Raw genomic sequence first — 26,304 nt, 5'->3', positions numbered from 1 at the left:
CATAGCGCTCAGCACACTTTTAGGAAGATGCTGGCCATTGAAGCTATAGTTATCAGATGAATGGAGCTAAGCTTTCCTGAGTTTACCGAAAAGGATCCCTTTGCAGAAGTCTAAAATTAATTTGTTCCTTTTGTGGAGGATCGAGTTGGACGTGGTTCAATGCATCAGGGAGCCAGTAGTGGCCACACATGGACACTACTCCTGTTGACTCTGGAAGAAGAGAGGGTGAAGGGCAATCAAGGGCTTTCTCTTACTTAGAGCTATGTTTCAGATTTCCTCTAAAATGCCTTCTTTATCAGGTAAACCCAGCTTGAAATACACAGAATCTCCGGGGTAGCTGATCTCAGTCCATCTTCATGACAAGCAGGACAAACTGATTCTGTGACTATGGTGATTGAGAAAGAGAGAGAGAGAGAGAGAGAGAAAGAGAGAGAGAGAGAGAGTCAGTCAAGATTATTTGGTGTTTTTAAGAGGAAGGCTTGCAGTCTGCTGGTCACTGGGGAGGACAGTATGCTGGCCAGGAACAACTACTAGGCTTTGGTGGCTATCCCCACAAGACTGCTCCAGGAAGTGGCAGGGAGAGGGAGAGGCAGAGGCATTGGTTGTCATACCAGACTCAACCCCAAGCACCCTGATCCACAAGGTTCTACAATTAGAGTTATTCGTGTGGGAGGAATGTGGTGGATAGCAGACTATTGCCCAACAAACAAACAAACAAATAAAATCTATTTTGCTAGAAAGTGTTTAGCTTTGCTTTGAAAGCAACACTCAAGCAAAGATAACCTTGTAGCTTTATTCCCTGCTCCCCTCTGAGATTTGATCTAGTTTTCTTTTTAAATTTATTTCTTTATTCATTTTTATTGTATGAATATTTTACCTACACGTGTGTCTCTTTGACATGTATGTGCCTTGTCCCTGCGGAGTTCAGAAAAGGGCATCAGATACACTGGTCAGGAGTTACAGGTGGCAGTAAGCCACTGCATGACTTCTGGGGATCAAACCTGGGTCTTCTGTTAGAGCAGCCAGCGTTCTTAACCTCTGAGCCCTCTCTCTCCAGCTCCTCCAGTTTTATTTCTATTGTTGTGTCAAATATGCTGACAAAAAGCAGCATAGGGCAAGAAAGGGTTCATTTAGCAAACAACTTCAGGTTACAACCCAACATTACAGGAGGAATGGGCATCAGAGTCTGGGAGCACTGGTCATACCATTATCTACCTTTAAGGGGGGAGGGGAAGGGGGAGGGAGAGGGAGGAGAGGGAGAGAGAAATGAATGTACCCATGCTGCCTTTCATAAACTCAGCTATATTTCTCTATTTTATAGAGTTCAAGGCCAAACAAACCTGGGGAATGATAGTCTCCCCTACAGTGGGCTAGGTAAGTTGAAAATCAACCAATTCCACACAGCCATACCCACAGGCCAACCTGATCTTCAGAATATAAGTTGATGGTTAGAAGTAACCATCACAAGTGTTGTTCTTTTGATGGGATCTAGAAAAGGGGATTTTATTTTTATTTTTAAATGGAAGGCAAATAGTGGGGATGATGGTTGCAGGTGATGGAGAGATGGGAGACCAGGAGAAACTGCACCCGCTTTATAAAGTCGTCCTTCCATTCAGCGAATTTAGAGGATAAACATGCCTTTGTTTCTGTGGACAATTCAGAGGTTTCTTATCTCTAAGATTCTTGCAGCAGAGCTTCAATAATCCTTTTAGACGCCATGCTGCATTGTTGGGGGGTAAAGCCATGTTTGACTTTGCCTGGAAACCTTCACACCACAACAAAACAAATCTCTCCAGGCTCCTAGGCAACGTGGACACTCTTGCCCCAGGAAGAATGGCTTGCGGAGGACTATAACAGCTCCACCCTGTGAACAGCGGGGTCCAAAGGACCTAAGGGTGCTCTCAAAAACATCATTGTGAATAATCAAGTATCTGTGGCATCATATCAAGTGTCTTTTCAAGAAATCTAAGTTTTATATATCGAAGCAAAAAAATAGAAAGCTTGCCTAGTCTCCCAGACTGACTTGATAGCCCAGATGCCAGCATTTAAGATGCTTTAGGAGGCAGATTAAGAAAGAGCCCTTGGCACCTGTGTTCCTGAAACATCTTGTCTTTCCTGGTAGTACCAGGAACCTCCAGGCCATTCCAGAGTTCTGTTCAGTGCTGTGGAGAACATGGGCAAAAGTTAGCAGGCACGAAAGCAGGATACAGCATCTCTAAGCTGCTGAGACAACCGTGCCCCCCAGGAATGGGACCCCTTGGCAGAGGCTAGCGCAGAGAGTGGTTGGCAGAAGGACTCTGGTTGTCAGAGAAGTGGCCACAAGCCACTAAAAGGTGTGGGGGGAGGGGAAGACTGCAAAGAGCCTCCAGGTCTCCGCCCCCAGCTCTGTGTGGTGACCCGCATATCCTGGGGTTGGGGAGGGGGTGTGGCGGGCAGTGGGAGGTGCTGGGCGGGTGCTCAGAGGCAGAATCCGCTGGGGCGACCTCCGCTGGCGGCTGGAGCAGCAGCTGCAGGGGGCGGGAGGGGGGGAGGCCTAACCCCCTGGTGTGCAGCCTGGAGGAGGGACACATCCTCTAGGCAGGGAGGGAGGGCATAGCCACCAGCAGCCAGCGCAGAGCAGCGCGTGTGCGCCAACCCAAGCACCGGCCCACACCGGGCTGGGATTGTTGTACTCTGTCACCCGGGCATCCTGGCTCCTGCAGCCCTGCGGACAGAGGCGACCCGGCCACAAGGCCAGGGCTGCAGCGCACACCCGGAGCCGCACGCAGCCGGGAAGAGGCGTTCGCTGGCGTCACCTCGCAGCTTGGAACCTGAACAAGGCCGGATCAAGGTAAATAGCAGAGGTAGAGGCGGAGAGGAGAGAGATGGAGGAACGACAGGTGCAAGGCAACACACTGCAGCAAGTTTGTGCTTGCATGCTGACGCACCGCGAACCACAGGGAGAGGGGGGTGGCGGCGGTGTGTTTGTACGTGTGTACGTGTGTGACACTCCTAGGGAAGGCGATAGGGAGGTTGGCTAGCCTCTTTGCATCTCGTACGTACATATTCCTATTAATACCCGCTCTCTGAGTTGTCATTTCCGCTTGCTGCACATATCCTGGGCGCCAGAGAAGACCAAGCGAAAGGCAGCCACTCTCTCGTGATGGTCCGCACGGCACTGTTGCTACTATCAGATGCGAGATGTACGGCATTGAATAAATTCGTGGATCCTCCCTTCCTCCACCCCCCCAGACTATTTTAGGAAGTGTTGGGGGAGGGAAGCTGGGTAGCAGAGCCTAAGCGTCGAAGACTGCACAGAGGCCCAGGAGTCTCCCCTGGTGTAATTGCTTCCAGGCTGAGCTTACACTAGAGGACAAGATAACTTTCCTCTACTCTCCAAAAAGACCTTGTCTAGAGAGGTTTTGCCTCTCTGAGGGGAGAGACCTGGGAAATGGTGGTTCAGAAGGAGGCAGGTGCAGCGCAAAGGGCAGGTCTAAAGCTCAAAATGTAGCAGCTAATAGCAAAGAAACACCGCTAGGAAAAGAGAAAAGAGGTTGGGCTTGCTGCTTTGACCTAACTCTTTGATGCTACATGTTCAGGTCTGGTCCATAGAGTCAAGTGCATCCTAAAGAAAAATATCAGCTGAGAAACCCTAGCTCCCTGGATAGTGGTTTTCTGAGCTTTTCAGTTTGGGGTGGAAAACTTTTGTGTACCTGAAAATATTACAAAATATTTCGTATATCTGTGAATGTTACAAAATCCCCCCCCTCAATAAATTAGTTTTTCAGGCTTACTTATTTTTCTCTCTTGACCTTTGGACTACATTCAAGTCATCATTTGATGTAGGAGTCAGACCTATGCAAGTAGAAAACAGGATTTTCAAGCAAGCAAAGGCCATTATATTAATCTGACCTACATCTTTATGAAATACTGATTTAATTGTGAATCACCAGGCTTGTTTTCTGCAAGAAGCCCTTTATTCTCCAGGATAAAAAATTAATAATATGGATTAAAACGTCCCTGACACCAGAACACTCAACTAAAATACACATCTATTTTTCTTGTGTTTAATATCTGTTTGTATTACTTTGTGGCAGATGAGGAATAAAATGTGCCCGGTCATGACTAACTTAATATGTTTCATGTTGAAGATAAAGGAAATCTCCAGCCTGACCGTTATGGTGTTAGTCAGTAAGAAACATTTGCTCAGTGCCTGGGGTTAGAGTCTCATTTGTATCTTTTTAAACTAAGGATTCTGTACAAGCTGTCTCAGTGTTGGTTCCCTGTGCCCTGATAAAGAACTTTCCCTTCTACTCCCAGGAAGTGAGGTTCAGGAAAAGCTAGTTTGCTGTCTCAAGAGCATCCAGAGCTGTTTGCTGCTTTCCAGCTTGCTGCCTTACTGGGCCCTTCGTTCTCATAATTACTGGGTATGCATAGCTCCCTACGTGGAGGAGGTGTGACTGGGAAGATCTTGAGAAGCCTGTCACCAGGCAAGGTGACAGCTCCAGATGCCACACCGGGTAGCCTGCCTGTGACTGGCAAGCAGGCCTCAAGACTGGTCTGGGTGGAATCCTCCTCTCAAACACGATGCTTCCTTGGAGTTGAGCCTAATGAGAACTAAGGTTGAACAAGGGCAGAAGCACAGGCCTACCCCAAAGCAAGGAGCAAGGAGCAGGTATCATGAGTGACTTTAGACTCTAGACTCTGAGTCATAGAGTTTGAATCATCACACTGGCTTTCAACTGGACTGCCTTGTGATTATGTTTTTATATTCTTATCTTTCTATGAAAGGTAGCATTATTATTATTATTATTATTATTATTATTATTATTATTGCTATTATCCCTAGTGATTCTTAATTCTGAATATGAAGAGTGCTTTCCTGACAAGCTCCATGCATACATTAGTAATACGCTTCTATTAACCCAAGGGTTTAACCATTTTAATGTTTTAACCATTTTAATGCTGATTTACCTGCTCCAGAACTAATGGGAGGGTAGAGAAAAATGATTGGATTTAAAATTGTGCAATATTTTGAACTTATTCTGGTAACGGACTATATTAAGAAGGGGCAGCTAGATGACTTTAGTCTCAATCTTGGATTTCTCTATGTGCTTAGACATTAAATTAATAGCCATTTTTTATTGTTATAAACTTAGTTAAGTGATTGTGGTCTCAGGTCCTGATATGTGTTTATAAATTAGTGACATCATGCCTGGTTAATGCACAGTTGGGCTTTTTCCGCTGTAGTTTCCTAGTACTGAAAACTCTACTGTGCTGACCTGAGATGAATCCCCCAGAACTGTTTCCCCACTGCTTTCCACTTTAGTCACACAAACAAGAAAGTGCTGGAGTAACCTATTGCACATTCTGGGTAGAGACAGGAAACCTGGCACCATGACATCTCGCTGCTGGGCCTTTCAGAGGTGTGCATGTTGAGAGGAGAGACTCACTCAGCTAGGAGAATCCAAATAACAGAGGCTGAAGAGCCTCTGCCCTTGTTCTCCCGCTGCGCACAGCAGATGGTGGCTGTTCCCAAGCTGACCTGGGCGGCAACTTTGCAAAGTCACCCTGCTTGTTGTTTGTGTGAGCTTCTTTTCTGTTATCATAGTAATAAGAGTGGTTTATCTGCCTAAGTCACCACGTAGACTCCCTACATGTTAGGCCCCTCACAGTATCTTTATTACATATTATCTGTGAATTAATAAGCACGGGACTCTCTCTTCTGTGTATTATGGTAGGTATGCTCAGCCACACCAGCTGTCAGGAGTTTCTGAGATGGGGCAGGGGCACCCTATCAATTGGCATATAACTCATCGATGTCCTTTCTGTCCACCCCAATAACTTTCTTAGTCCATCCCCATATCTTTCACCCCAAAATTCCCTGTATCTGTTAAAAGCTACCTTTAAGACGCTGGCAGAGTGAGATCATGGGGATTCTGTGTCAGGCCCCATGATGCTCTTGGGCAACTTCACTGTTGCTGCAGAACCAGCCTCTTCATCAGCTCAGGACCATGAGTCCCTCATTGTCTGACTGACACTTGTGCTACCTTTACAAGCTCGCTTGAGAGCTGCTTCTTAGTCTACGATGGAGAAAATGAGGCAAAGGAGAGGAAAAGAGAAGCCAGTGATTTGCTGAAACTACCGCCAAATGCTGCCTATTTACCTGCTGGGAATGAACCAAGGTCTTACATGTGGCAGGAAAATGGCCTATCAAAGAGATTCAGAGCCCCAATCCCTTGTTTCCCTAAGGAGATCCAGACTCAGTGATGGACAGCATCATAGCAAATAAGGTAGAGAGTGATTGAGGGATACACATACACTCACACACATACATATATTCACACTCTCACACATACACACTCACATACACTCACACACTCACACACACTCACACTCACAAACACACATACACATACTCACAAGCACACATACACACACTCACACATACACACTCACCTACACTCACACATACACACACATATATACACTCATACACATATACACACACATACACACATTCACACACGCATACACATACCCACACACACACATACACACACATTTACACAGTACTCACACACAAACACACTTGCACATGCACACACTCACACATATTCACACACAACTCACACACTCACACACATACTCACACACAACTCACACACTCACACACATACTCATACATACACACACTCACATACACACATACTCCACATATACACTCACACATATACACACACACACACATGCACACACTCACACACACATACACTCACACATTTGCACACTCACACAATACTCACACACACTCACACATGCACACATTCACACACCCACATACATTCTCACACATACATACATACACTCACACATACACACACTCACACACACATGAATTCATGCACAAGTTTTCTTTAGTACGTACAGAGGCACATACACATGAATACACCAGAGATCATCTGAACGAGACAAGAGTCATATCTAGGCCTTCCTTTGGCAGACTGTGAATTTCCTGACACTTTACTTCTCTGACAAGCTCTTGTTGAAAAGTCCCACATACAGGATCATCTCAAAACTCCCCCACTAACTGGCACAAAGTGAAGCTTTGAACTCATATTTCCAAATTACCAGTCTCTTTTTTTTTATTAATTTGAAATTTCGTATTAATTGCATGATCCCATCCTATTAGTCAAAAGCAAGAAAAGGATAGTTTCATAATATCGCGTGCATGTGCATAGGCAAATGCTGAAACTGAAATAGTATATCTTAGCCCTGAAAAAGGAAGGATATTGCACCAACTCTTGTGTTAGAGAGGAAGAGGTTCGGTGAGGGACATTGTCTCATAGCCACAAAATAGTATGTGCTTAATTAAATTTAAAAATTCAATATTGGATGTTCAGCATATGCCTATGGATATAGTTGGTACCAAGGCTGAAAGAGGAAGGCAAGGAAAGTTAATATCCCAAGACTCGGGTGTTTTCAAACACTCACAAGCCCTAGGTACCATCCCCAGGACTACAGAGAGAAAACAAAACATGTCCCAGTCCCTACACCAGTGGTGTTCGCAGTAAAGTGAGCTTACAATGTGATAAATACAAGCCCACACATCCTGACCCCCATGCGGATCATTACTGCAAGAGTCACAGGCACTGGGGCAGCCAGGGAAGATGTTGGGCACAAGAGGTCCTCAGTCAAGTCATTAGTGATGCTGTTGCTTTCTCCAGCTTGACGTTTTCACAGAGACGTGATATGAAGGGACACTGAATACCCCCCTCCCCCGCCAGAGTATCCCCAATTATACCATGAATCCTAGTGCATCCCAAGACCTCTTACTCCTCTTTCTCTACCCTGGAAATGCACATTCCTAGCTCCTATCCTCTTGGCCATCCCAGACCTCCCCAACCCTAGCTGCCTTGTCACCAGTATTGTAAAGTTTGTTTCCTACATATTTCTTCAACTCTGCCTTCTCTTCACTGTCTTCTCCATCCAGCTCCCGCCTTCATCCCAGAGATGTCTTCCTCGCGTAGCTTCCTAGGTTCAACCTCACCCACTTCAAAAATAACCTCGAAAACAGTAGCCAGGTTGGCGATGTAGCTTAAGTAAAGTGCTTGCCTAATGTGTACAAAGCTGCAGCTTTAATCCTTATTATTGCATAAACAAAGCATAGTAGTGCCTACCCATGATCCCAGCATTGAAGAGTTAGGAGCAGCAAGATTAGAAGTTCAAGGTTATCCTCGGATACACGCCAAGTTCAAGGCCAGCTTTTGGCTCTACAGAATCCAATCTCAGACAGACAATTCTAAATTATGTCTTCTCATTTCTGGTCCACAGTCCCTTCATGGCTCCTTGATGCTTCTTAGGGAACCAGAGTCACCCTAATGAGCGTAAGGTCCAGGGCCTTCCATCACTCTGCCTTCTCATGAGGACAGAACTTCAGTACAAGGTACCCTGTTGTTCCTCATGCTAATGCCCTTCCTGAAGGCTGAAAAACAGCTCTCCTCTTTCACCTGATCCAGTCCCCCAAACTCAGTTTAGATGTTACAGCCTTCTCAGGACATTGTTCCAAAACCCCAAGATTGGCATAGCCCCCAACTTCTGTACCCCTCTAGTTTTGTATCTATACTGATTCCTGGGAATTATTTTTTTAAATTATCTCTTCAACATTGCTTCTCTTAGTATGTCCTATACTCTTCAAAAATAGGTTCTGCGCCACTTTTTTTTATCTTTGTTGTCTTAACTCTGATCTCAGCCTTTCAGAATGTGTGAGCTCTGCAGCGGCAGTAAAATTAAGACCACGTGAACAGAAGCAGAGAAATCGTAGTTGAATGTGGAGAGGGAAGTGGGAGCAATTGATTCTAAGATTAGTCTTTTTGAGGCGTGGGTATGAACAAGGAGATATGGGCTCATACAGTGACTTCCAGAGAGAAACTCTTAATTCTGCAATTCTGGGTAGAGAGTATGGGGCTGTCTTAGTCGCTTAGGAACTCCAGGGCCGGTCATGGACTGGTGTGAAGTAGCTGGGTTGCCACAAGTTTCTGTTTTAATTCCCCTCAGTGTCTAGGAGACGGTTGCAGATGCTAGTCCAGTGCCCTAGTACTGAGCTATATTCCAGCCCAATATTTTCTTTACCTCTCCTGTGTGTTATGTGTAAGTGATGTCAATAGATGCAGATTCTAGATAGGTGAGTTGACATGGATGGAGATCAGCACGCTATATTCTTGCCTGTGAGGAGCCAGACTTTCTAACACTACAAGGGGAGAATTATTATGAGGTCCCTTGACTCCTCCTCAGACTCTGGTCTGCTAGTTACATATGTAGGCAGGTGGAATGTTTTCCTCAGGAGATACAAGGTATATCTATGCTATTGAGTAAAGGTATAGGTCATGACAAATGGTTATATATAGTTCTTTCTCCCCCATCCCCATCTCTCGAAGCTCCACCCACTGAATAGCATATTTCCTACGCACAAGATGCCAAGTGTTGAGTTCCACTTCGCATACATGTCCCTTCCAATAGTTTCTGCCTCCCTAACACGTGAGACTGTTTGGCGGGTCACTGTCACCTGAACTGAAGTGAGCAGTTAGTGAGGCCTTCTGCTTTAGAAAACCCTTTTGGCATGTGAACACATGGTCAATGATTTCCACCCTTTCACAGATGATAGTCTCCAGAAGATATGGCCAGTTCCACATTGATGCATTTCAAGCAGAAACCGATGTGTATGTGTATTTATGCTGTCACTTAAAATCAATAACACTGTGCCATTATGTTTGATTTGTAATCAACTCTTTATTCACCAATTTTTTTGTGTAACATAGTAATAAAAATAATCCTCTTTACTTTTTTTCCCTTCAGTCAAATGGAACAGCCCACATGTTTGTGTTGTGCTCGCTTTAGACTTTTAATTTGGCCTTTAGCCTTTGTCTCCCAGCCAAATTCCTATTGTCTCCACCATCAGCATCATCTCCTGAAGATGCAAAGGGACTTGCCATAAAGATCAGTTGTGCACAGGCTCCCGTATATCCCTCCATTGAGTGTTTGTCTCTGTAGGCATCACTCCTTTAATTATCTTGCTCATAGCAGGGCTCTGTTCATCTTACCCCAGGGTTAGGAAAGCCTTGTCCACAGCACATTTCTCAACGTCAGGCCTGTTTTTATTACATGCCTACTTCTTTTTCACCCCCCAAAGCGACAGTGATCAATTGTACCAGCAAAGCAGAGAACCAGGAGAGGGTTAGAAAGACACTGTCCCATCCAATTAGCTCGCCCCATCCTAGTCTTTCTACTTACATTATGAGGTACAAGAAGAATGGAGAAGTGGCCCCTAGTTCTGGAAAGACCCAGTGTAGTAGTATAAGACAAAACCAGAACAGGGAAGTGGGAAGGGATGGGTGGGATAACAGAGTGAGGGAAGGGGGCTTATGTGACTATTGGGGAGTGGGGAACCAGAAAAGGGGAAATCATTTGAAATGTAAATAAAAATATATCAAATAAAATTAAAAAAAAAAGAATCTTTCTGTAAATCTGTGGATCTTCAGGAAATGTGGGGGCAGGGGAGAAATAACTCTATACAGTCACGTGACATGACCTATACCTTTACCTAATAGCAGCCTGTATCTCTTGAGAAAACCATTCCACCTGCCTATATGCAAGAGATACTGTAATTGGCAGACCCGAGTCTGAGAATGACTCATGGGAAAACAACAACAACAACAACAAACAAACAAACAAACTCAGGTCCATTTTTACCTTCTAAAATGAGAATATTTAGAAATCATATTTAGAATGAAATTATATATATAATATAACAAATATAACAAATTAAAAACAAATAAGAAGCAATATATATATATATATTGCTTCTTATTTGTTTTACTTTTTGAGATAATATCATGTATCCTAGGTTGGCCTTGAAATCCACCTTGCCACCTTCTCACTGCTTCCTTGTGTGGATGGAATATGAATTCCCTGTACCTGCCACCACACCTTCCCTTCCCCACCACAATGCATTCAAGCTTATGACTCTGGAACCAGAAGCTAAAATAAGTATCTTTCCCCCTGAAGTTCCTTTTAATCATTCTGTTTCATCACTGCAAAAGACACGGCAGTATGTCATAAAATAAAGTAGAAAGTAGGTTGCCTGAAGTAAATCAGACAGTGAAATCTTGACATTGAGAAATACAGAGCCAATGATGACCTTGGACGCTTGGTTCTCCTGCTTCTATATCCTGAGCATTGGAATTACAGGCCTGAGCCATTATGGTTGGGTTATGCATTGCTGGGTATTGACCCTAACTAAGGCTGATCATGTACAGACGAGTACTCTACCAATGAAGCCCAATGAAGCATTCTACCCCAGCCCTCTCTGTACCATGTTTGTTCATCAGATTGTTATTAGGAGCTAGAACATAATGTTGTTCTTGGTAAGTATACAACGAAGCAATAAGAAAAATGTTTGTAAAGCAATTAAAATGGCCTAAAGGGAGTACCTAAACATCAAGAAGCAAAGTCCTGCATTTTGATTGTAAGTTATGTCAATAACTTTATAGTTTACAAACAGTACAAGTGAGCATTTCCTTTGCAGATTACATTTCTCAATGTCAAGAGGTTACTGCCTGACTTCTTTTAGGCAGGGTTGGCATGGTGGCAGATATAGGGAACAGAGAGACCAAATCTATCCACACAATGAAGCAGAGAGAGGGACCAGAAAGTGGACCCAGCTATTAACCCTCACAGCCCATCCTGACTGATGCTTTTCCTCCTGTGAAGCTCCACCTCTTAAAGATTCCATAATTTCCCAATAGCACCACCACTGAGTCAGGGGTGCTAACTATAGGAGCCTGTGCAATGCATTTCTCATTCAAACCACCATGCATATCATAGGAACTCAAAAGCTGGATCAGTGCTTTAGCCTGTCTAGTGTTTTATATATTAGTTGTATATGTGTACTATAGACATCAGATGTTCATATATTAGTTGTATATCCCTTGGCAGTGAGTCAGACCTTGGAGAGGAGGAGGGACATTCTCCTTTTATACTAAGGAATATGTTTTTCATATTGTATCTTGGTTTGGTTTGGCCTGCTCTTCAGGTTCTTGAGTCTACTTAAGAAGACAAGGAGAAGAGCGCGCGCTTCACAGGATTTACAGCACTCCTTGCTGATCACCATGAGCACCCGGGATTTGTCTGAGACTTGAGACAAGACTGTGTATGCTCTCTGAAGCAGCCTAATATTCCCTGCACTGAGATACTTCACTTGGCACTGGTTCCATGCTACGAGAAAGACCATGGCGACCTCCAGGGCATCTTCCAGGTCCCATCGGGACATCACCAATGTGATGCAGAGGCTACAAGGTGAGCCAGGGTTACATTCTTAAAATATGTCCAATTAAAAGTATCATTTTATCTCAGAATATTTTCTATGTTCTTGGACTTTTCGTTCAAATGTATGGGGTTATAGCAAAGAAGAGACTGGACTAGTGTCTCTTACTTATGCATTTTTAATAAGTCCATGCTGTCTTGAGATGTCCTACACTTCATGAGAAAAGATACAGCTCCTTGTGATTGCGTGTCTACTTTCCTGTCCCAATAGGGTCGCCGTGACAATGCTGTACAAAGAGCAGACCCAGGTTCTCTGAGAATGTGCACAGTCAAGGGCCCTTACCTTGTGCTTATCAGTCTGCATTGATTTGTGACATCAGTTTTAGTTAGCTTATTCAATAAAACAACAGATCTGTGTTGAAAGTAGAAAACAGATTACCCTCTTCCCCTCCCCCGCACCAAAGACTGAAAATTCTGATTGGTTTCCTTCAGCACCAGTGTTCTCCAACTTTAAGCTGTACATCTTGATGTGTGTAGATGAGACTGTTGCCTCTGACTATATGCCTTTGTTGGATCCCTGGGGGAAAATCTTGAATCATATCATGCTCCGGTGGCATCATTTAGAAATGATGGAAAGGAAACCTATAAGACTGCTGTCAAAATGTGCAAAATGTTGTTTTGGTCAGGGAGGACGTGCCTGTGAGTTTGTTAAAGGTGAAATGCTCTAGATAAGCTAAATTCTGGTAATAAAAGTCAGATATGGAAAGATCTGAAGGGACTCCTGCAGGGTCAGAATATAATCCTACTCCATCTTCTTTATCTTGTCCTTGGCGAATGGCAGTTCTAATTATGGAGGCTTTGATTGGGGGTGAGCGAGACTGCAAAGTATTTATGCTTTAAAGTTGTTTTGTTATTGTTTTATAAATGTTTTTTTCTTGAGAAAGAGATGGATGAGGGAGCTGAGGCCCCATCTCTATCCCGCCTGCTTGATGTCTATGCATTTACATGGTCCTGTTTGCAAAACACAGACCAATCCCCAACTCCTGGACTGCACCCCCTTCAGGGCTATGTTGTGACGTTCAAGGATCTAATATATGAAATGGAATTTGTGATATAATCTGTAAGAGCAGTGGCATGGTGAATTATTTAGATAGTCACAGAAGAATAATGTACCACGTTCGTTTTTCTGATTGTTCAGATTCTTAGAGGATCATTAATGGTTATACGCATCAGTGCCACATAAAGCTGGTGATTTTATTGTATAATTGAGTGACGATACGTGTGTAAGGCATTCTTCCTTTTTGTCAGTGTTATAGAAAGTCAGAAGGAGAGGCTGGAGAGATGGCTCAGCAGTTAAGAGCACTGACTGCTCTTCCGAAGGTCCTGAGTTCAAATCCCAGCAACCACATGGTGGCTCACAACTATCCATAATGAGATCTGATGCCCTCTTCTGGCGTGTCTGAAGAAGCCTACAGTGCACTTACATATAATAAATAAACAAATCTTAAAAGAAAAGAAAGTGAGAAGGATATCAGACAAAGTTAGAATGCTGAACACTGATATTTAGGAAGAGAACATTGGTAAGCATAAATCATACTGCATAGATAGCTGATTGATGAGCAGGGGTGATTGATCTGCTGCAGAATGTCACCTCTAGTGGCATCAGTGGAAGAAAGAGAGGGCGGACAGTGAAAGTGATCGCCTGGGTGTCTGTTCCCACATTGATTTGCTGGGTTAATTCTGCTGATTCAGCCACCAACGCTCATTTTCTGTTCTCATTGTGTGTCCTTAAGATGCTTCACATCCCCAGGGTTTAGTCCTTCAGGCAAAGGAGAACAGTTATTTGTCAGGGGAGTGTGGAAGCCTTGCTCACTCTTCAGAACCTGCTGACACATAACCAAGATTCATAAATAGAGGACTGACATCACTGGGCAGAATATTAAGACAAGCAAAAAATTCATTTAAGGAGAGATGAATTTGTACTAATTCAAATAGAGCCAGATTTTCTATTTTCCAAGTTAAAAAATTCATAAGAACATTTTCTAGAACTTCCATTTTCATTGCCTAAGTAGATAACACACATTTTTTTATCCCTTCTACCAGATTTTATGTGCACTTGAAAACCATGAATAACTAATAAAGAGGTTCCTTTCAACAACTTTTAGCTGGCTTTACTATCTGTCTTATTTTATCTACAGCTGCATTGTTGACTATTCTCTCTTTTAATTTGTAGTCCAAGCTCTCCAAATTCGAGTGCACACACAGATTGCAGCATAATTCTGCTGCTACTGTAGCAGTTCAATCTTTCACCTTTGCCAATATTTGTGCTTGTCTGAGCATAATGTTTTAGGCTGCAATCCTGAATTATGGATGAGAAGTCGTACTGTGCTGCTGAGTTCATTTGCTCTTAAGAACATAAATGTTCTATAACTTAGCCAATCAATTTTGATATAAGCTTAAAGGAAAACATGGGGAAATGTTATATAATATAGATGTCTAATCACTGCAAATGCATGGAATTAGCGTATATAATATATATGCCTGTATATATTTTGAATGCTGAGGAGACACCCTTAATAGAGGTTCCTAGGATTACTTTGTGTAGACTTAAAAAAATGTCCCAACACTTATGTTTAGAAATATTTTTACAGGCAGCAACTATACTTTAAAAATCTTTTCATAGTGCCTTTCAGTCACATTTACTTAGAATACATGTTGACTCTTCCCAACTACTTCTCTTCTGTTTGAAAATGTAAAATCTCATGGATTTCCAGATGAATATCATTATTGACAGGGTGGCACCCATGTAATCTCACAGAACAAGTGTTAATTACCAGAACAGATGGGAATCAGCATGCCGAATCCCATACAGAAAGTGGCTTCAAAAAGTGTGTGGTGTTCAACCAGCATTGGCGGCCGCCTCAAGCCAGCACTCAGGATGCTGAGGCAGGAGGATTGAGAGTTCCAGATGAGCTAGGCTAGAAAATTAGACCATGTCTGAAAAAAGGGAAGAAAAAGAGTTTTCAAAAAGTAGAATAATTTTTTTCATAGTCAACATTTGATGTGTGAACCCTATAGTTTCAAAGAGGAGCAAAAGGGTCAAATTTTATTTATCCCTGTAGATGTATCATTGGTATCTGCTGATTGGTTAGTATGTAGTAATCATGGCCTTTTCCTTCAGAGTTTTCTAGGAGTAGTTGGGTGATTGTGACTCACACAGTCCCAGTAGTTGTTAGGGAGTGGCAGGCGCATCTCTGAGTTTGAGGCCAACCAGGACTACAAAATGAGTTTCAGGATGGCCAGGGCTACACAGAGAAACTCTGTCTTGAAAAAAAAAATAAAAAAATCAAATAAAAAACTGTGAGTAATTTAAAGCGTTGATTTCTCTAACTCCACTGAAAGAAAGCATTAAACTAACAAAACACTTGATTGAAAGGTAGAATAGAATAATAAAAAAAGGAAAGCTTACTTTCTTGCTATTTAAAATGAGGAAATGTGAGAATAACGTAGGCACTAAGGAGCTTGGCACCCTGAGACATTTCTAATTCTTTTATAATTCCTTCAGGTATTAAATTGTACCCTTTATTACTCTGACCTAATGTCCCATCTTATACAACTGACTACAAAGCAATACCCAAACCCAAATTATTCTATGAACACTGGAAGTCTACTTTAGGCTCCCCATCTTTTCCTATATGAGTGTTACTTGACAATATCTCAAACTGAAACAGACTTGAGTCATTCCTCTATGTTTTGTAAAGTTATAGTTCAATGGATATTTGCTAACAAAAGCAATGGCTGGTGACATCTTAAATGATGAACTTAAGATAAAACTGTTTACGGTGTTTAAAAGCAAAGAAATAAACCATTTAAATTGTATACCCATTTATATACCCCTTAAAAAGAATTGGAACTAGTTTTCAATTATAAGAATGCCTTGAACATAAAAAAAAACCCACATCTTTCTCTAAAGAGTGATTACATTTTGTTGCCATTTAGATGTGTGGGTTGTTTGGGGACTATGATATTGGGCAGGCATATTTGTATGTCCACGTTACTTCCATAAGTTTTAATGTGTTTATACTTACATCATGCTCTGTCCTGTAGTCTTCCCTTTTGTAGAAGACTATTTTATCTATCCTGCTTTATTAAGGCCTTCAAGGTCTCTACTGATCTACAGAACATTGACTATCAAATAGGAAAAAAAAGTTTAATTCCAACTAGTCAAACAGAAATCAAATCAAATCATAATTTATTTGTGTGTAAATAAATCCTATATAGGGTAAAGATATATATACTTTATCACACATGAGATATTTTAAATGTCTTTAGTGTCCATGGCCTATGAAATAACACATCCCAAATGTATCTTATGCCTTTATATGAATTATCGTCAATAGACTACTTTAAGCTTCTTGCCCACAACAAAAACATCTCCTTAACCTCCCAACTGAAGTCTCAGCCAACTGCGTGGTCTCCCTGTTCTAACACATTTAACAACCTGTTGTCTTAGGTCCCTTATACATCCTATGCTTCAGCCATGCCCTGAAGTTATGCTGACTCCCTGCAGCACCGGATATGAGTTCAGCTCAGAGTTCCCAAATCTTGGTCCGCGAATCCTTTGAAGCCCAACTTAAATACAGATGTGTCCAGGAAGATTTTTGTCATCAATGTGATAAGACATTCTAACTCCTTGCTCTTAGCTCCTCTAGCATATAAGAGCATCATGGTAGCAGTATGATTCATTGCTTTGCAATTTTGAAAGTATGGGCAGAATAGCCAATGGTTTTACCAATATACTAAAAGATGCTTTAGGAGAGAGGCAGGAAAGTGGGTTCTTTGATTTTTTTTTATTCTGAAAGCTCATTTTGGACATTTTATAGTTTGGAGGCCTCCCACATTTCCTAGGAAGGAGCTGAGTACACATGACCGTGTATTGCAGAAGAGATGGGTAGAGAAAATGCTTGGTTACATTATGAGAGAGGGGGGGGGGGAAGAGAGAGAGAGAGAGAGAGAGAGAGAGAGAGAGAGAGAGAGAGAGAGAGAGAAAAGGAGGGAGAGGGAGAGAGGGAGGGAGAAAAGGAGTGAGGGAGAGGGAGAGGGAGAGGGAGAGGGAGGGAGGGAGAGGGAGGGAGGGAGAGGGAGGAGGGAGGGAGGGAGGGAGAGAGAGAGAGAGGAGAGAGAGAGAGAGAGAGAGAGAGAGAGAGAGAGAGAACAATTATAGAGATGGAATTCACTAACATCACCCAGGAGATGTGGCTGGGTGGGAAAGAAAAGGTACTTCAATAGTAACATATTTAAGATTTTGAAGGTGGAGAATGATAAGGGTTCAACACAGGAAACAGAAATACCACAGCCAGGGTTGAAGGAAGACGAGAGATGGGAGATAAGGAAGCCAAGGGGATGTGTCAGAGAGGAAGTAATTGATGGTGCTTAATATCACTGATGTTTATGTCTGTCCCTTTCTGTAAATTCACTACATAAAAGTCTGTGTATGTTTTGCATGCTGGCCCAAGTAGGTACAAGTTCATGAGCCTAAAGATCCAAAAACATTTCTAGAAAAAACAAAGAATGGCTCTTCCCAAGGCTGCAAGGAGTTTCAAGATTCTCAGAAGTTGTTGAATAAGAGAAATTCCTTAAGCTCTTATTAAAAATGACTCCACACTTTCTGTAGTGCTTAAGTGGATCTGGGAACCCAAAATTTAGGTTCTCTTAATTGAACACTAAGCAATCTTCATCCTTGTAGAGTTTTGTTTCCTGCTTGGAGCTAATATGGTCTTCAAGAGACCAGGACTGCTCTTGATGTGTTTCGGACACCTGGGTGGGACAGTCACATTTATTCTATGTCTGTCCTTCTGCATCTCCCTTTCATATATTTTCACCTGCCCTCCTTACTGTTCTAGATTATTTTCACATATTGCTATGGAACTGATGACATTGCTTTCTTAGAATCCGTCATTATTTATTTGGTCCTCCAGGGTCAGCCTCATGGACAGGGAGAGAATGTGTGACGTCATGTGCCTTTGGAATATCTGACACACTGTCTGAACTACAGGAATTCCCCTCCCCAGAAGCAATGTCACTAAATTGACAGGATTGTGTTTGTCGCTTAGACAGCTCTATCAGTCACTATGGAGGTAGCCCTTCAAGTCTGCCTGTCATGGGTCTGACTTGAACCTTGGATTGTCCTCTGCATGATGGACAAAGACCCTAGAGGTGACCATAGACTTTGGATTTTCAAAAATGTGTAATATGAAGGATTAGCTAGCTATGAAGGGAAAAAATGACTCAATTTCTTATTTTAGATCTTTTATATGCTTTATGAGCCTTTAAAACAATAGAAAAAAATTATCCCCAGGGTATTGTCTCCTTTTTTCTTTCAGACTGGAGTTGATGAAGAATTAAACATCTTTTTCCTGTGCATATTCACATCTAAATACAGAAATATCTTTCCCCCACTCTTTGAATGATAGCCCATAACTTAAGCAATTACTATTTGTAGGTATTTAATGAATTAAACCTGCACTATTTTATTTTAAATAGTTGAGAAATTATGGTAGGAATATAGACAGAAGACATGCAAAAATGGTCGACCAACATTATGGTTTTGTTTTCTCAAACAAATAAATAGAAACATAAAAGAAGTTGCTGACATCTGAGGCCAGTTTTGCATCTGATGATCTGTGTATGGCCTTGGTCTATGTATGGGAGTATCTGGGTGTAGTGAAGTTTGCGTAACTATTTTCAAAGTGGTTTCTATCGTAACTTGCGTATGCACTTTTTTTTTTTTAAACTTCTCCTATTGTTCACAGTGACCTCTCGGATTAAAAACAATTCCTTCCTCTTCTGATATTAATCTTTCATGTTTAGTAAACACTGGTCTCCACCCACATTAAAAAGAGTATTTACCTCGAATTCCGTAACCACCCACCTCCACTTGCCTCCTTTCACAAAGCTGTTCACATGACCTTTGAGCCCCTCTTATCATTTCTTGCTGTGTTGACCTGTTCACTGACTTGGGAAGCATCCTGCAGTTGGCACCATGCATCTCAGTTGTCTCTGCTGTTGCTATTGCTTGTGACTGTTTATGCTCTTTTATGTTGTGAGCCACAGCATTTACTTTGCAGAAAATTTCTCTAAGCACACATTGGCCAGTGGCATCTCCAGATCCTCTGCCTTTTCTAGACTTCTCCCATAGGATCACATTTGATTCGGATTCGAGTAAGATGAAGTGCACTGCTTGGAGAGTCAGTAGAAAAGTGGAACTCAGACAGTCCTTCCAAAGCCAGGGAGCTTGGCTAGGCTCTACCTTGGATACTGTAACAAGGAGTATTTCCCAGCTCAATTCCATTCTCTTCCATTCCTTATGTGAAAGCCTGGACCAGTTCGCTGTAAGCACCAGGGTCTATTCGTCATGATAAAGCAGATTTTCCTCATCTGGTCCTACTCATTACCTACCTGCATGTCTGCTCATCGCTGTGTACTATGATACTTCAGTTCTGCGTCCTTTCCAGCCTCGAAACTCACTTGTCTGATCACATCATTGTCCTTCCCAATCAATCCTCCTTTCCCAGGCTTCAAGGCTCAACTTGAGCATCCCTCCAGGAAATGTAAAAACTGACGTGTCATTCTCTTTTCATGCTCTACTTTAAACAACTTTCCCATTAAAGCATCCGATGCACCAGTCTGCATGGCCTTGCTCCTTTGTCTATGTTTGTTTAGAATCTAGAAACTCCAGAGTAGATGGTTCAGCTTTTCAGATTAAACTTGACCACAAATACACTGTTTATTGAGGGCTTGAACTGAACTGAATCAAAGTGAAAACAAATATTTCATGGACATCCATTGAGCTCAGATCCTTTCAATACAGACATGAAAATAACTCAGACCACCTATGCTCTGGACACATAGCTCAGAGCCCCCATGCTTCAGGCACAGCAAGCCCAGCAGTGAGAAGACAATTATCCTAGAATCAGTTAATAGTGATAGATATGATGAAGGGTGTAAGTATGAATTTGATGAATGAATGAGTCAGTACATTTCCACAAAAATAGATAGGAATAATTGCACAAATTTAGCAAGTGGGAAAACTAAATTATTTTCTTGTATGTTTTTTGTTATCCAGAGTTGAGGATTACTCATTTTGTTGTTGTTGTTTTCTTATTATTGTTGTAACTAAGCTCGTCTTGAATTTGCGGTGATCATCTGATCTCGCTTCCTGAAAATGTCTTACTCTTATAAAGCACAACTTTCTACTTCTATATGTGGTATCCTGGTTACTTAGATGGGAAGTGAACTTAAAAATCACGGCTTGATATCTTGGTTTTAGGAAGAGCGAATAGAGTTCTAGGGCTATGAACGGATAAGCCAATGTATCAACAACTATCAACAAGGTTCTAGCATCTGAAGAACTGTAAGAAAGAAAGATATCCTTACAGTAATGCATACTGCTTTGAGGTTACATAGTTGCTAGTGACCTTGAGGGGCTTCAAAGATGGCAGACAAGTCTAGTTATGTAATTTTCAGGGCTTAGACCACTATTCTCAACATTCCTAATACTGTGACCCTTTAGTACAGTTCTTCATGTTATGGTGACCCACAGTCATAAAGTTATTTTTGCTGCTACTTCATAACAGCAATTTTGCTAGTGTCACAAATCATACTGTAAATATATGATATGTAAGATATTTTAAGTGCGACCCCTGTAGGGTCCCGACATATAGGTTGAGAACTGCTGGTCTACAAGACAAAGGAAAACACACACCTTCTCGGTTCAATTGCTAAAACCAACTTCATATGTAGTATAGCACAGGTTTGTGTGAGGTACACAGATGCAGGTTACTGTTGTGGAACTCAGCATGGACACCAAGGAAGTCAGCCCTGGGAGAGTGACTTTGGAGATTTTAGGCTGTCCAAAACAAAGTGTTAAAAAATAATGAGAAGAAATGAACTATAAAGAGCTGCTTAGATCTAGATATTTCAAAAATGTGACTTCAGTTGGTTTGGTATGAAAGAGAGACAAAGGGACTGTCTCTCAGCTTTGAGGAACTGTATGTCAGTTTCGAGGGACCGTCTCTCGGCTTTGAGGGACTGTATCTCAGTTTCAAGGGACTGTCTCTCAGCTTCGTCTCAGTTCTTGACTGAGTTCCCAACTTGTTCTTGAGCAAGATGAACCAAACTCACCAAGGGATAAATAATCCCTGGGATTATTGAAGGCCTTATCTCTCTGTGTACAAAATGACCTACCATGCAAGTAAATTCAGGATCCCATAGTCAGTAGAAAATTATCATTGTCTTTTTTTTTCAGAAACAAAAAATAAAATTAAATATTGTTGTTTATATTGTTTTATACCCAAAATATTTAAGTTATATTCAACGACCATGGTGAATTATTATAAAGCAGCAAATATTTTTATTTCTAGACATATATAGACTAACTATATACCCCTTGTATTAGTTCCTAAAATTAGTAATACTGTAGTCAATTTTGTAACAATTGAATATTAAAAAGATACGTTGGGTAGAGGCTGTAGCTCACTTGATAGAGTCCTGGCCCAGCATGAAGGAAGCCTTGGGATTGGTCCCTGGCATTACATAAATTGAGCAAGGTAGCCAACGCCTCTAATCTCAGCACTCAGGAAGCAGGAGCAGGAGAACTAAGAGTTAAAGGTTATCTTCAGCTACATAGTGTGTTCCAGACCAGCTTGAGGCACCTGACATCTTGTGTTAAAAAAAAAAAAGTGTTGGTATTTTTTTCCCTGACTTTATCTCATTTAGCAGAGTTGTGAAAAATTCCTAGGTTCCTATGGAGTATATGACTCTTGAATTTGCAAATGAAAAGGCAAGGAAGCATTCAGTTGAGGAATCAATGGCAAGTTCATGGTTCTCACACAGTTGTTTGGAGATGCCCTGGAATTGCTCTGTACCATAAACCAGGGCTGGGGTTGATTCAATCGCATCATGATTGAGGGAAGCATGGAGTTTTCAGACTGCGACACGTGCTCCTCAACACCTGCTTGATTTGGTGAGTTTATTCTCTGAAGTATTCATCCTGCTTGTGTGATGAGTTCTTTTCAAAATAATTGTTAACCCTGTGATCCTGTTCAAACAAAGAAGGGGTGCCGGTTCCGGCGTGTTTTAAAACTTTATGTATTTTCTTCTCTTTTTATTTTGTGCTTTTAAACAGAATCTCAGAGTTCACAGTTTAGTGTTTTTATGTTTGAGATGAGAGGACGAATTTCTAGGGACATGAAGAACCAAGGCCATAACTGGGTATTAAAGGGCCTCAGCCTCCACGCACAATTTGGGGGTCACGTCTTCATAGAAGCATTCCTTAGCGCCCTGTAGACTTCTCCATAGGCTTATGATGATGGCAGTAATCACAGCATACCCTCTTTAGTATTACATATAGTTGAAATGAGACATGATCCCTGTGGTCATACCTACTCAGGAGGCTAGGAAGGGGTCACTTGAACTTACAGATTTGAGTCAAGAGTGAGGCAGACGGCAAGATGTTAGAGGTTGAGCCATTATATTAAAAACCCAACTTTGAGCATTCAGCCTGATTTATAAATATGATGGGCATTTTATTTTTAAAATTAATTGGAGGCCACTATTGAAATGCAGTTGTTTTGAGGGGTATACGATTTCATAATTTGGAGTAGTAAAAAGTAGCTTGTCTAACTCTTGTGTTATAAAAATAAACAGTTTAGGTTTCTGAGACTACCTAATACAAAACCATGTATTCAGTTACAGCAAAAATAAAACTAGAACCTAGAAAGTCTGTTTCTATAGCTACAAAATTTCCAGTGATCATAATTACATACTTCTCTTTAAGAAAAACATCCCATTAGCTTTTGAATGTTAATTATTTTAATATCCAGTTTCCTACCAAAACATTTAGGTCAAACAGATTAATCATTGCTGATAAATGAGCAAATACTCTCTCTCTCTGCTTCCAAATACATTTGTGCAAGTTGTACAGTTGAAAAGCAAGACTGGCAGTGAGTGCTTTGTTTATGTAAAGTTAGGAACTTTACCCTTCATACTAGTTTTCTGTCACTTCATAGAAATACCTGGAATAATAAAATTCTAGATAGGAAAGGTTTATTTGGGCTCATGGTTTGGGAGATTCCACTACAAGGTCGAGCAGTCCCATTACTTTAGGACTCTGATGAAGGTGGCAGAACATATGATTATGCTATGACCAGACAGCAAAAAAAAAGGGGGGGGCTGACTAGGCTCCTACAATGACATCTGAGGGCATACTCTCACGTCATAGAAACGTTCCAAATGCCCATATATATATATATATATATATATATATATATATATATATATATATATATATATATATATATATATATATATATATATATATTAAACATCTCTCCCAGTGATGCCACCCAAGACCAAACCTTTAAACACAGGGGCGTTTGGAGGTCAAGCAACCTCCATGTAACTAGTAATTAGGGCCTATCACAGATACTTCAGGACGCAGTCAGTACCTTTATAAGGATTTGGTCACCTGACATGGTTGGTTTGTTTGTTTCATTTACTTTTTTTTTTTTTCAATATAGCTCAACCAAGCTAGCCTTGAACTCATGATACCTCTGCTTCAGCCTTGCCAGGGCTGAGATTATAGACCTTTACATAATTCAGCCACACCTAGTATCTTTTTTCAATTTGCAAAATATGGCAAATGTTTCCTAAGTATATATTTATATTTTGTGTGTGTGCATGCTTGTGTGGTGTGTGTGTGTGTGTGTGTGTGTGTGTGTGTGTAAAAGCATATATCACAACATGCATGTAGAAGTTAGAGGACAACTCTCAGGCATCAGTTCTCTCTTCCCACCGCAGGGATCCTGGGGACTGAACCCTGGTGGTCAGCCTTGGAGGCAAGTGCCTTTATCTGTTGACCCATCTCTCCAGCCTCCTGAGAACTAACTGAGGGTAGCCAGCTCATCTCATTCACTATGTGTCTTTAAAGGTTACCTGAAGTAGAATAGAGGCAGAGTTTGAGGCAGATCAAGATTATGAGAGAGAAAGAGAGAGACAGAGAGACAGAGAGGCAGAGAGAGAGCAAGCAAAGAGCTCAAATCTTCAACGTATTATCAGTTTGTAATTACAGGTTTCAGTAGGGCTGTGCAAACTGAGAAGTTTCTTTACAGCTCCCACTGATTCTCTTTGACGCTTGAACTAGTTGTTATTAACTATCGTCTAGAGTTTAGCAAGCACCTTTCCCCTGGAAAGCTTTGCTGCGTGTCGGATTCACTTCTTTCTGCCTGTGTGATCTTGGCTTATAAAATGCAGCTATGTAAGGCTGTCTAACCGTTTCCCTGCTTTACGGCACATACGGAAAAGCCTCAGTGTTTGCGATCCAGTCCAACCCTGGGGCTCCAACTCTGATGGACTAGCTGTGCCCTGGCCCGGCAGGACCTTGGCTCCTGGGGAGACTGCAACACAATTTTGCTTTTGAGAAGTCCCTCCCAAAGGTGTTATATGCAAGTGTCAGAAGACTTCTGGAAGCTGGTCCAGGATCCCTGTGGGTTCGATGTTTCTTCAGCCTGTGCTGGGCTGACCTCCTGTGTAGGTCCTGGCTCTTCCTATTTTAACTCTCATGCCAGGTTTTAGGAACTAGGCCACAGTCTGACAGAACTGCCAATGAGCTCCTTCCCTGTTATACACCAGATGGCCGCAGGGTTGAAGTCACCAAGCTGACTTGTTCCCCCCAAGCCCCTCCAAGCCATAGACTGTGATGAGGGAGGCTGCTCATTCCCTTCCCCGAGGCATAGCAGTGGGATATTTATACTACAGAGTTGTAAAGTTAGCCTAATCTTCATTATGCAGGGGAATGCTGGCTTTTAGTCCATATGTATAGCCTTTGAGAATAACAATTAGTAAGTATTACTTATAATATTTACCTTTTGACTTGGGAAGACATGAACTACTAAATTGCATGCCTTGCTCATTTAATTTCAACAAGGTAGCACAGTAATAAATATTATTATACAATATATATTTGGGGGATGATCTTTTAAAACTTACAAAAGTTTCAATCCGTAATCACAGCTATGAAAATAAATTTTTGGATCTGTCTTTAGAAAAGTAAAATTGTTTCTCTGTTTCACAGTCTGCAAGTGACTTTCTTCCTGGAAAGCTATCTTCAGAGTTTTAATGAGAAATTGGCTTTAAGTGGCTTAGCTGTTGATACTCAAAACTGGAGCATTTTACTGGAAACTCCGGCCAAGCCTAAGTAGCTGCTAAAGAACCCTGAATGTAATTCTCAGCAAAGCTACTTTGTAACCGGCCACTCACTAATGTGAGCCTTTAGATGTTTGATAAATATAACTATTTCCTGTTATCCAAAATAGCTCCTGATGTGGGTCAGATTATTGGTGCAGAACATAGCCACACCCTCTGCTTCAAGGACAACCAGTACTCTGCAATGCCACTTTGCTGTCCTTTATGATTTAAGAGGGGAAATGAATCCATTAAAAAAAAATTCTTCTAACTCAAATTTCTTAAGATCCAATCAGCATAGAAGATAATAATATAAAAAGGTGATAAATCCCCCACCCCCACCACAATGTGACTAGATGCAAAGACAGGTGAATATATTTTGTTGAATATTATCTCTAATGTTTATATATAAAAATTAATTTATGCTATGAATCCTACTTTATAGTCTGGGGCATTTGTAGAAAGCAATACTTATACACAACTTCATGCATCCATAAATATAAATTTATATCATCATTCTGTAATATTGAATATTGAATACTGAATATTGAATAATATTTTATCTTATAATGCGATGCTTTGTATGAATTTCAACTTTGTTCAGTATTATAAATAAATATGGCCATCTTTTAGCATATTTTCTTTCTGATCCAAATTTTTCTTTAAGAAATATAATTTTCTTCTTTTCTTGAGAATTACTTTTATAATCACGGCAATAGGTAAACAAGACCTGATGATGGACCTGGTAGCCCATCTATGGTA

General features: G+C 41.4%; 1 protein-coding gene across 1 annotated transcript in view; it reads left to right on the top strand.

The window, feature by feature from the left end:
- Positions 1–2,537: 2,537 nt before the first annotated feature.
- Positions 2,538–26,304, top strand: part of Syne1 (spectrin repeat containing nuclear envelope protein 1) — a 505,489-nt gene continuing 481,722 nt past the window's right edge. Inside the window, 2 exon segments of the mRNA XM_052169815.1 lie at positions 2,538–2,830; positions 12,071–12,333. Of these exon segments, the coding sequence (XP_052025775.1) occupies positions 12,267–12,333 (67 nt within the window). The 5' untranslated portion in view covers positions 2,538–2,830; positions 12,071–12,266.

Source organism: Apodemus sylvaticus, chromosome 23, assembly GCF_947179515.1.
Source record: "Apodemus sylvaticus chromosome 23, mApoSyl1.1, whole genome shotgun sequence".
In the NCBI taxonomy this organism is placed as follows: Eukaryota; Metazoa; Chordata; class Mammalia; order Rodentia; family Muridae; genus Apodemus; species Apodemus sylvaticus.
This window is presented reverse-complemented; position numbering and strand designations above follow the sequence as displayed.